General features: G+C 29.2%; 1 protein-coding gene across 1 annotated transcript in view; it reads left to right on the forward strand.

Annotated features, from left to right (window-relative positions):
- LOC100165705 overlaps positions 1–12,528 on the forward strand; it is a 48,022-nt gene extending 35,494 nt beyond the window's left edge. Inside the window, exon 2 of the mRNA XM_001947996.5 lies at positions 12,134–12,528. Coding sequence (XP_001948031.2) covers positions 12,134–12,354 — 221 coding nt within the window. The 3' untranslated portion in view covers positions 12,355–12,528. The remainder of the gene's footprint in view (positions 1–12,133) is intronic.
- Positions 12,529–13,676: the final 1,148 nt, after the last annotated feature.

The raw sequence follows: 13,676 nt of genomic DNA on the forward strand, positions 1-13,676 counted from the left end.
TGGTTCACTACAATTCTGCTCATAAAAAACTTTAAGCACTTACAACTATGAACTAATACAACTAGCCAACTACTTACTCCCAGAAATACTCCGTTTAGAAAATATTGGAATATGAAATTAAAAATGTATAATGTATGTAGTAAAATCTTAAAAAATGTTTTTTTTTCAAATACATCAAATAATGTAAAAATAATATTTTCAAAAAAGTTAAAACTATCCAAATAATGAATTTAACAGCTTGTATATTATATATAATAATATAGAGGATTTTTATTTTGTGAATCCAATTTAAAAAATCTGTATTTATTGTACAAACTTACAACAACGCTTATATTATATTACACTATTGCAGACTGCAGCAGTAACACTATTATAGACAAATCACGGCTTTTTTAAAAGAATATAAATTTTTGACTATTATCGCACCACGTTATAAGTTATAATAAAAAGTTAATATTATATTCTAACATTTACCCGCAGATACTGTAATATAGTTAACCATAATTATTAATAATATATATATCATATTTTAATCGTGTGTAATGTGAGTTTATTATGCTATTACCTTATTAGTGGTATCTTGGCGTAAATCTCCCAGCGATGTAGGTAATTATGCTTTATATAAATACAAATGTCCGAGTACAACGGACTGTCGACCAGTGGCGTGATAGGTACATTATTTTATACGGCGCTGTGGCTGGGCGATAAGTAACAAGTATAGGTAGGTACTTGCAAATTATTATACAATTCCCAAACAGCTTTCTTCACTTTTACCTACCGCGGAGTACTTATTATATTTCAATAGACCCATATAATAGGTATACCATCTCAGGATTTTGACAAAGTTTTCTCCACACGTTTTTAGCATTTTAATTCTTATTGAAAATCTATTATGAGTATTGTTCATCATTGAAAGAAAATTGTCAAATGTTTGAATACCTACCGAAGATATATTAAACAAAACAATTCATAATAATTTAATAATAAATTAAATTCAATAAATATACTTATAAGATAAAATAAATGCAATAATATGAGCACATATAGGTACCTACACTAGATATGCTACAAATACATTCGAATTTGTTGCACAATTTAAAATTACCTATATCACATTATAATTTCAAAAATAAATAATTTCATGGTAGATTTTATGGGTGCGGGGAGCTCCACGGTTGACCTTCTCAAACCAAAAATAGCTAACACTCAAGCCGGGATCCAGCAGATAAAAAATCTATAGCTATACTCCTATTCAATGCTTCTCATGCAGATCTCTCCAATTCCAATATAGCATAATATTTATTTTTCATTGAAAAATAAGTATAAGTTATATCTTAATATATAAAAATGAATGTATGTCAGTATGTCTGTGTGTCCATGTTACCATGGTTACCAAGGTTGCCATGGTTACTAAGGTTACCAAGATTTCATGGCTATTAAGGTTACCATGTTACCATGGTTACCAAGGTTGCCATGGTTACTAAGGTTACCAAGATTTCATGGCTATTAAGGTTACCATGATCCATGGTTACTATGGTTACCAAGGTTACCATGAGTGTTGTTTATAATTATAGGTCTTTAATGGGCAACGAATTGCACAGGATCAGATATAGTACGGGTGTGTCCATCTACCCATGGCAATCAATTATATAATATTTTGAAACTTATGGACCTTTTTGTTTTTAAATAGTTACCGTGGGTTTCAAAGCTATAATAATAATAATTATTGGTTGCCAATGGTTTAAAATGTTTGTTATTTATTATAGTGCCCAACGATTCATATTTATAACCGAATTCAATTGCAACTATTATAAGAATTTCTACTATTATTAGTTAATTTATTATGCCCAACAACAAACGATCGATAAATAGTCCCGCAGTTCTAGCACGCAAGAAGCGGGAAACACGAGCCGCGGAAACAAAGAGAAGCCAGGTTGAGGACCAACCGAGAACGTCAGTCCCTGGCCCGCTTATCCGAGCCAGACGAGCAAAGAGAAGCCAGGTTGAGTACCGACCGAGAACGGCGGTCCCGGGCCCGCTCATCTGAGACAGACGAGCACCGAGAAGCAAGATTGGGGACCATGCGAGTAATGGGTGCTCGATCCAGACGAACCACCGAATTGAACCTTTGTGCACTACACTATGATGCCGATATTAATTACAGCGGGAAACACGAGCCGCGGAAACAGACGAGCAAAGAGAAGCCAGAGTGAGGACAAACCGTGAATGTCAGTCACGGGTCCGCTCATCTGAGACAGACGAGCACCGAGAAGCAAGATTGGGGACCATGCGAGTAATGGGTGCTCGATCCAGACGAACCACCGAATTGAACCTTTGTGCACTACACTATGATGCCGATATTAATTACAGCACACACCCAAGCGTGGCCATCGGAATAATGGATCCCTTTCGGAATAATAATCCCTTTTTGATTATGTTAATTAACGTTTAGAGATTAATACATATGGAGTAGGTATTTTTAATGGGCGACGAGGTGCACGGGATCAGCTAGTATCTTAATAAAACCTCAATATCATATATTATTATATAAATTATACTTTTGTAATAATAATAATAATAATAATATTAAGGTATACCACCTAGCTATAATAGCGACTTATCAACAAAACATTAAATACACAGCCCAACAATTTTCTAGAAATTTTCTACTAGACTTGTATAACTGTAGGAAGAGTGCGTGGTATACATTCAAACCGCGCATAATAACGTGATCGTGTTTATGTGCCATATTCATTGACTATTAATTATTATGGCTGGTATTATATAGGCATATACACCAATATAGTAATATATAATAATAATTTTAATATAGTAGTGGGTCCGAGTACGGGCATATAACATTGTCATCTGAATGTGACGTCGCGGTCGTGGAAGTCGATGAGAATTTTCCATTATTCAGCACAAAAAAAGGGAAATTTATTTATAACGTGACAGTTTTCTATTTTCTATTATATATATATAGTTAGGTATGTACACACATCTCGCATAAAACTACATTTATAGGTAATAATAATACATACACACATGCATATATATATATATATATATATATATGATAAAACCTAGCATTTGAACATTACAGGTACCTACGCATTGCCGCATATATAGTCATTACTCATTATCAGTAAGTTGTCAAGTGATGTTTTCCAGACGGGTATGACAGGGTCACAGGTACATACGCTATACTCTGTTAGCACGCGATCAAACATGTTTTATATTATATCTATACATGCAATATAAATATACACATATTAGAATGTTTTTGCGTATTGTATATATTATATTGTACACCGTATAGTTATTATTGGGTACAGGTACAATAAATTATAATAAACATGCAGTCGATAAATTATTGCTATGCGTATAATACATAATATTATAATAAACCGCGAAAATCAGAGAACACAATATAGGTTTTAGCTCTTTAGATTTAGATTAGGTTAGGAGCTTTATAGGGACCTATAGAGTTTAATAAAAACCTATTAGCATCAATGCTATCAGCTATATCATACCACTACAACAGCCATACATTATTACCGTTCGACGATATCCGCGAATAAGAAACGTGGTGATCTATAATATAATCTATAATCTTTAATATGGTTGCATTTTGTAATGATAATATTATAATAGTATTATAATAACGTTATACTAATATTAATTCGTTATTTTAATGTTATAATAATATTGAATAATATTAAATTGCTGTATGAGTTATAATATTTTGTATCGCAGCTGACTTCCGAGTGCAAACGTTGGTGACTTATCAATTCCGTCAGCACAGCTACAGCGATTCCGTCAGCTACCAATGTTTATCTAATTATCTGAAGTCATCCTTGGTTACTCCTTAACTTAATTAATTAAATATATTATACATATACAATTGACTTAATTATTTAACACTAAATTTTATACTCGATTAGGGTAAACAATAATAAAATAGTATACAATTTTTCCAAAATCGTATTAGGTATTTGAATATAATAATATTTATTTACACAATAGGTTAGGTGAATAAATATTAACCTTTGATTTATAATTGTTTAAGGACTTTCTGTTGAATCACTCAGATTTCATTTGAGTTGAATTGAATTTTTATTTAGGTATCTATATGAGTATAATAATACAACTGCAGTACCCATATAATAATATAATATTATCAATAGCGTTTATGTCAATTTTAAAACGATTTATGAAATTACGATTTGTACCTAATTGTTCTTCGGGAAACATATATTTCTCCATACTTTTCTGGTCCGTCTATAGTTGGGCTTGAGACATTTTTCGGTATGAAAAACAGTATAAGTACCTAACTGAATTTTGAGTTACCTAAACTTAAGGCTTCAAATTGGTCAAATCGATGGGTTAATTGGATAACTACACTCAGCCATCAATATGGTGGAATCAGTGGCAGATTCAGGTCTTAATTTTGGGGAGGGCCAAAGTACAAAAAGTACAAAAATTGCCTCAAAAGTTTATATAAACCTTACAGTAAATACAAAAAAATTTGGTTAACTAATTTGCAACCCCCTTGTAAATTGTTAACTGGCCACCTCCAAAAATGTGTCTTCTGTGGCGGTTGTCATCCTTCATCTTAATTGCGGCCCTGAACCTATATGTCGTGGTGCGGGGCATAAATATTCCGCCGATGATTAAATGCGATAATTTAACGACTAATGAAATTCGATAAAAAGAAAAATAAAAACAAGAAACTGTCCTTTCAATAGGTTCCAAGACCAATATGAAAGTCCGGTTAAATATAATGGTAGGTACACATATATTATAATAAACGATATTGATCTACGAATTACGGTACTGTGTAAAGAAGAAAAAATGCCGCACTTGTTGCATGTTTATACATGTATGTGATTACGGTGTATCCGTATGCAAATTACCCGCGTCGGATTTCAGAGTAGTAGAAATTATTATAAAAATAACGCGGTACCTACCATACAGTTAACGAGGTTTCTATATGGTAACCCGCAAATGTATTTATACATTTTGAGACGTTTTATGTTGCTCCGGTCTCTGCAGTGGGTTTAATAATAATAATAATAGTAAATAAAAAAATAATGTAAACATCCCGGCGGAGTATGCCAAACGCATGTTATGTTATATAGGCATATACAGCTGATTATTATGGACACGGACGATAGTATAATATAGGTAGTAATAAATAGTGATTTGCATAACGCATTCTGGAATCTAAATGCGTAGAAAGTTTTTTTTTTTATTATTGTTCATTAATAGAAACATTATGAAAAGAAATCAATTACTTCATTACCAGCTTCTTAGCTACCTATCTCATTACAATTTTTAATGAAAATACAGATAAATTATGATGAAGATATTATAATATTATAAAATTATTATTATGTATGTAGTAATATAATCTAGACTACATACCTATAGGTAATATTATACATGGGCACATGTTAATTTTTTATACACATCGGACTTCAAGAAAATACCTGATATTTATTCATATGCACTTTAGTATAATACGATTTTACATTAAGTAGGTAGATTAATGGAAATTTATATAAATTGTATAGGTATATAATGATTTTTGATTAGTACCTATGTGGATGTTTAATCTCTACAAAACTAAAGTAAAAAAAATAATTATATTTTATGTGCTGATTATAAATTATAGTAGTAATGTGTAATTAAAACAATATTATGTGTAAAACTACATTCTATGGCACCTTGTACAATCGTAAAAAAAGAGAATAAATATGCTAGAGTCTAGAGCTGGATTATTATTATTTATTATTTTATTAATACAATTTTATACTTATATATATTACTACCTATTCTTATAAAATGTATGATAACAAAATATTCTATTAAATATTCTTTTTAATATAATAAGTATACTATATAGAATACATTATTATACATCAATAAGCAAAAAAAAAACACTACATACATTTATTTAAATAAATACACAATCTAAAAATGGCACCACTACTCATATATATATATTATATAGTATATACATAATACAAACAAAAAAAATCTAAATTTGTATATCAGTAATTTATTAGTATAAATTATTACTGTTGTGAACAAACATTTGTATCATAAACAATGTTTGAATTGAATATTTAACACATCAGGACGTACTTAATATAATCAGGGAGAAAAAGTAGCATTTCGTAAGGGAAAAGGAACTTAATATTATAATAATGTTAAAAAGGTTCTTTTTCACGTTTTTCTAAAATTACCGCAAAAACACGAGACATCTAAAAATCATTAAAAACGACACAATATATTATCTGAGTAAGGTAGTAAGGTATTTTTAGTACTAACTGTGTATTCCATATTTTCATGAACTCACGTACCTATGTATTATGTGCATAATGTAATCATCACACTATCGCGGGCTGTTGAAACAGGTGTAAAATTAAAACGGTGAAATTAACAAAACTGACACGTATAAAGGAGGAGTCTTATAACAATATAGGTACATCGTACATCGTGTCCTGAATAAGTAATATAAGATGAGACAAGGCGATAATATAACGAAAGACCTGTGTAGAGACTAGATCAAGGTATCGCTTATACCAATACAATAACAAAAAATAAAGAATTATTTTTTAAAACATTAAAATTGAATGTATTCACTTCGTCCAAACCTTTGAGGGCGGGTAAGTTGAAATTTACGGGACGGTAAATGTGACATACGAGTTATCGAAGAAAGACGTGATATAGATATTAAAATATTCATGTTGATTTAGCCTAACGTACATATATTATTATACCGAGAATATATTAAAATAGTAACAGACGGAACTGAATATAAATGATAATAATCAGTGGCGTAAGTATTAAAATTCGGCTCCAATGCGAAAAAAACTTAATGGGACCTTCACCTTTTTCAGAATAAATGTATAAGAAAAATGTAAGTTTATATGTCTTTAATGGTCATTTTATAAGTCAGTTATAACTTATAACAGTTAAATTTACTTTACGAGCTTTTAAAATTAGCAAAATTGTCAATAACCTGCTTAACGTCCATGAGTTATGCTTTTCTATAAATAACGCAGCATCCGATGGCCGTTCTTGCCCTATGGAATTAGATATGCCACGATGCTCTAATAGATAATTCTTTATAATTCTGAACTTGAAAATGACCGTTCGGTTGTAGCTACCGTTACAGGTATTGTTAAAAACATAATTAATAATGAACACACCTCCGGAAAACTATTGCTCATATCGTAATATTTAATTATTAATAATGCAGTAAATTTTCTTATAGTTTTAATTTATTCTATTTCACTTCTTAATTTTTGAGTCAGTAATGATTCAGAAAAGTAATTTGGATATTTCAGTTGTAATAATATTGTTTTATCTCTAAGTTCTGTAACTTGTGGTAAATTGTTCAATAGTGTCGAAAATCGAAATCATAAACTAGCGAATAACAGTATAACGAAATACAGGGGTCACAACTCACAACAATCAAAGTCGACTGGCTCGTATATCGTATATTATATTACAATATAATTTTAATTTTTATAAATTTATAATTCTTATTTTTATTTATGTTTCAACACAATTATTTTTTGTTAATCCCCCAAAAAATAACAGTATTGAGAAATGCCCCCTAGACACTAAGGGTCCTAATGCAGCCACATTTCCTGTATTCCCGTATTTACGCCACTGATGATAACTAATAAATAGTAAATTTGTAAATTAATATTTTGAAAACGTATATTTGAATAATAAATAAAAATAATATACTCTCCGTGAAATACCAATAGTTATAAAAACTTATATAACGATTGTGTAACAATGTCCCTGTCAATATGATGTATTTTATCCTGAGTTGGTTTCAATGTTGGTGTCAGACATTTCTAATTATAAAAATAATAATTGAAAAACAAGAACAAAACAGTGCCTAATTTAAATAAAACCAAGAAATATATAGGAGTACCTACCATTTTTTTAAGCGTTTTCTGATATTTTTTTTAATCAATTAACCATATACGGTGCACTTTATGCGTGTCCTACGTGGTTCTATATTATAATATATATGTATATAGTACACGTACAGCAGTAGACCATATTGCCATATACCATACATATTATGTATAATAGTTACACAGTGACTTGACACTTGACAGCCAATAGAAGGCATAGAATGTAATTTGGGTTATGTATCGGAGATCTCATCATAAATCGAGTTTTACATGTATAGTATTACAATATTATATTATATATATAATATATATATATAGAAGAAGAAAAACGAATTAAAAAGTGATATTAAAAATATTTATAAAAATATAGAGCGCGAAATTACAGTGTTTTAATTTCTAAACGTAATTAATGGTGTGGCTATATATATCATTGAATTGTATATTTTTACCAATAAACAAACAGTTATTGGATCAATTTGCTACGGTTAACAGTTAAGTGGCATGAATTATAAGCACTTAAACTTCTTTTCGAGTGGCAGAATATAACTATGTATTAAATGTATAATAGGTATATAATACAGTGCCTCAGTGGTGACTGTCTAATTAATTAATGGATTCGGTACAAGTCTGTGCTATTAATTTGTCGTCTCCGATGCACACCGCGAAATGCATTATCCGTGTAAAGGTAAAACAATAAAATACCGTAAAGCGTTGTTTTGTTTCCATCCGTTTCATTGTTTCAATATCGAATTTCAAAATTTGGACAGACAATTTAGCTGGTCAAACGTGTGAATCGTTTCACATCGCAGCTGTTACCTATAAATTATTCATATTTTCCGTATTTTTCAATTGTTTCACTGAGAATTATTTATGGAATACATCTATCACCAATGTGATAATGTATAATATTTTCACGACCGATCCTTTATAGGTAAATGGTTTTCATTTTTTCTTTGTATAGTTTAGGTAAACAGTATAAGTATAAAATACCAATTCTATTGAACCTATTTTCAAATTAATTAATTTATTGGAGTTAATATGTTATAGATAATACAAAAAAATTATTATAGATTAATTCAATCATTATCGTTCTATACGTTTTTATTATAAGCTACTATATTATAACTATATATATATATTATAACAGAGATGGCAAATTATTTTGATAATGAAAGACATCAAATCGTCGCATTTATTACAAGGCCTCGATTAAAGAAACTATACCTTAAAACCAAATGTATATTTCTAGGTTATATACTCAAAAACTGCCTACTCTATTAAGTTTGAAACCACGTTAAAAATATACTATTAATATACTAACATACTAAATCCAATCCGCGACTTGCTGTTGTCCATCTAGGTTAAATTATTTCACAAAGCTAGATATAAACACTCACGCTGATACGTCCGTAAACTGAGATACACTAAAACTGAGATACACTCAAACTGAGATACACCTATGTGGCTTTGTTGTAAAAAAACTGCACTTGGGCTAAGCCGGGTTATTAAAGCTAGTTACCTACATAGGTAGTAGGTACGTATTCAATTTTGTATTGTAGTTTGGTTTAACTGAATCAGCTTATAAAACTCACGGATATAAGGTTCAGTCGCTTATTAGACTCAAAATCGTCTGGAACGGTCCGGAAGTACATTAAAAAAAAATCGGTTACAAGACTCAAATTTCGTAAAATAAATAGTAGAAAATAAACTTTTTTGGTAATAATTTAGAAATAAATTGGTATTGAAAAATTAAATAATATTCGTGTTGATTATTTCTAGTTTCTGTTGGTACCTAATAACGTATAATAATTTTTATCGCAGATAAAAGTTCACATTTATCGCAACGATTATCGTTATTCGAGCTGTCCATCACCGTGGTACTAATTTCAATGTACAATATGAATAGGTACGAACAGTTTGTTTTCGGAATATTGGAACAAAATAAAAAACAAACCAAAATTACAAATTTTTTTCAAAAATAATTTTTCAAAATAAATAATAAATAATAATATTTTTTTATTAATGTATAATTTTTATAATATTTTTATATGTAATTATAATTGTAGTTTTTTTCTTATCAGGATTATTGAATTTATTCAATAATAAGTAGGTACCTATGTAATATTATTTATTATGTGTTAAAGTATTAAAATTGAAGAAAAATATGTAGTAAAATAAAATTTATAAATACGTAATTAATTTTTTTTCCCACTTCGCCTATAAGATTCATTCGGTTATGAGACTCACTTTGTGATGGTCTCAAAGTGAGTCTTATAAGCGGCGTCTACTGAATTTATAAATAAAAAAAATACTTACTATGCAGTCATTTTGTAGTTTCCGGAAAACTATACGTTAATATTATGTCACATTGATAAATCTAAGATATAATAGGTATATTATAATATAAATGAGGTATATAATATTCAATAGGTATTGTAATAGGTATACAATTATACCTATTACTAAGGTTAAGATAATATTTAATATTTTGAAACAATCAAAATAATTATTATAATTAAGTAACGATATGTAGGTGATCGGGAGCTATATCATGTTTACTGGTTAGTATAGGTGCTTATGTATAGGGGAGTTAGGTGTTTCAAATTTCAATAATCAATTTGAGTGCGCTAAGACAGGTAGTTGTTTTATTCCGGTAGATAAGTATTAAGTTCCACTTCCTATTTGAGCTTCACGATTACAAAATTTTCGGATGAATTTATATATTTTAAAGCCTCTATTTTCCAATATGATGTTAATAGCTTATCAAATCATTTATATTATATTGTACAATAACGTGGACTTGTATTTAAATCGTTTAGTTACATTTCAATTGTCATTGTTAAAGTTTCTTTTGTTCATAAGTACCTAAGTATTTACTTATTAAGTTAGTGATGGAAGTGCAAAACGTAGGTAACAACGGGAAAATGTGTTTAATTAATGATGAGTACCTACATATAAGCTTATAGATTAATTAGAATTATTTATTAGATTAAATAAATAATACCTACTATTAACAATAGTTATATGATAAACTAAAATTAAAATTGTTGTTAATAATACGTATTTACACGGTTTGAAAAAAAAATGATTAACTTATTATTATTAATTCCTCTACAAAACCCATAAAATCCATGCTAAAATACACTATACAAATCATGCTCAAATTACCTAAGGTAGTTTTAAGGTAAAGAAGGTATCCGTACTCAAACGGCTTCAAAAGATTTAACCATACGCTCTAACAGGCATGCGTAAAATCCAAAAATTACACGCATTAGTTAAAATACAAACAACACGACTTTATTACTAGATAATTAAGGTTGCAGTATCCAAAAACCAAAAAATTCTACAAGTAACTAAAAATGCATTCATTTTTAAATGTAAAATATATTGTTTATATATTTATTTGAATAAAAAAAACTAAAAAAGTTTAATAAATTGCCGTCAGTTGAGTAGGTACTCATCACAATAAATTACGCATTATTATAATTTTATATTTTTTTTTACATGTTAAAATAACAATTTTATCATACTTGTATACATAAGTCACATTTTGGTAAACTTGGTAAATATTTTGACCGTCAGAATATATCTTGTAGGCTTGTAGATTGAAAATATAGTAGCAGTATTGTACTATATACAATATACATATTATATAGGTAATAAGCTGATATTAATGTGTGGTTTTTATCTAACGACCTTTTTGGAGTCTAAATCATAAGTTTCAGTGGGTTTCATTGCTGGATGACTTCCCTCATCTTGTGCTTCATGTGTTGTTTTATATTGTCATGTATAATATGCTTACATCAGTCATATTTTTACTTAGTGTGTTAGCTAATACAGATTGTACATTTTCCGAATAGAAATTAAAAAAAAAATTAGAAGTGTGCGGTTTTTGGATATAACCGCAATGACAGCATTTATGTATAATATGTTTGATACACAATACATAAAATGTATTAACCCTTAATGAGCAACTGCCTAATCATAAAAATAATGAGCATACGCCAAATAGATTGATAGGTCACAGTAGGATATATAAATATTTTTTTTTCACGAAAACCATTGTTTATCATCACAACAGACGTTGTCATTACCTACCTATGACCTATGTAGGATATAAATTTGATTTTATGAACGCAAATGAAGAAAAATTGATTGAAAATCATAATTTAATGTTTACATTTCAGATTTCCCATTGAAACGATCGCATTACCCAACTCACACTGCAACGGTTGCTCGGAAAATATGTGTCCGGACACCAAAGTCATGTTATCAACGGTCGTGGAGTTTCGATACAATTCACGGGGAACTGAAAGTCACATCTAAGCAACATTTCAAAGCTATTTCACGGTCTGGTTGTATGGACAAGTGTTTAAACGAGAAGAGCTTCCAATGCAGGCAAGTCTAACTTACGTATATAGCGTACTTTGTAGGTCATATTAATCATTATTTGTGTATGAGAATTTATGTAAAGCGTATGTGTGCGTTCTCGTAATTTAATAGTTAAAAATGTTATCCATAGAATTTTCTTTTCTATAAAATATCATAGCGAATATTATTAAAAATAGTAGGTACACGTCTGACATTATTTTAAAAATACTGAAATATACAAAATATACCTGCATGACGCACATTATACAGAATCTCATTATACATTAATACCTATGTATAGGTTACTACCTTATTATAAGCCAATTAAAATAATTTATTCAAATGAAAAATTTCTTTGTTCTTACAAAAACTATTATAATATGGTGGAAAATGTAATACTTAATAAACAATCGAGTATGAATATTACATAATACTAGCTGAATATCCCGCCTTCGTCAGTTTGCAGTTTTTTTTTTGTGGCAAATCCTATATACTTTATAGTATAATATATTAATATATAGGTATACTATATAGGTGTATCTTGGTTTGAGTGTAGGTATCTCAGTTTCAGTGTACCTACCTTAGTTCACGGAAAAATCGGCGTCAGCGTATACCTATAGCTTTGTGAAATAATTATCGACATGGGAAGGGGGGGGGCAACTGAATGTCTCGGATTGGATTATTTGGTATATTTTTAACGTTGTTTAAACTACTTACAGTCTAAACTTTTCAGGTATCTCTAAAAACAGTCTCTGAGATTTTCGTCTAATTCAATTGAGTAGTTTTTGAGTATATAAGCTAAACACATACATTTGGTTTTAAGATATAATTTCTTTATTCGAGGTCATAAGCGTGACAATTTGATGCATATTGTACCTGATCTGCCTGAGTAACCATTTATATATAAAAAAATAAAAAAATAATAATATTAATTTCTTCTATTACTATTATAATCTGCAACCACCAGCAATTATTTATAAACAAAAAAAGTTAGGATTTCCACCGTGAATCTTAAGATCCTTTGACCACCTCGAAAAATCCTTTCTTATTGAACAAATAGATCATTTATAGAGGATCTATTATTCCAAATTTCAAGTTTGCACGTTTTGTAGTTTTTGAGACGTAGCGATGAATGAGTAAGAGATTGAGTGAATGGTATTTAGCTTATATATTATATAATATACAGATTATAAAAAAAATTATGAGGTCTAATTTTTTTTTGTTTTCATAATTTGAAATAATACACAGTTCCTTAATATAAAAATTACTGACAAGCTACATTGATAATTATCATTTTTAAGTCTTCGATTTTTATTTCTTAGTTTTTATACCAATAATGAAAATGTAAAAATGTACTAG

The sequence above is a fragment of the Acyrthosiphon pisum genome, chromosome X, assembly GCF_005508785.2.
Source record: "Acyrthosiphon pisum isolate AL4f chromosome X, pea_aphid_22Mar2018_4r6ur, whole genome shotgun sequence".
NCBI classification, from domain to species: domain Eukaryota; kingdom Metazoa; phylum Arthropoda; class Insecta; order Hemiptera; family Aphididae; genus Acyrthosiphon; species Acyrthosiphon pisum.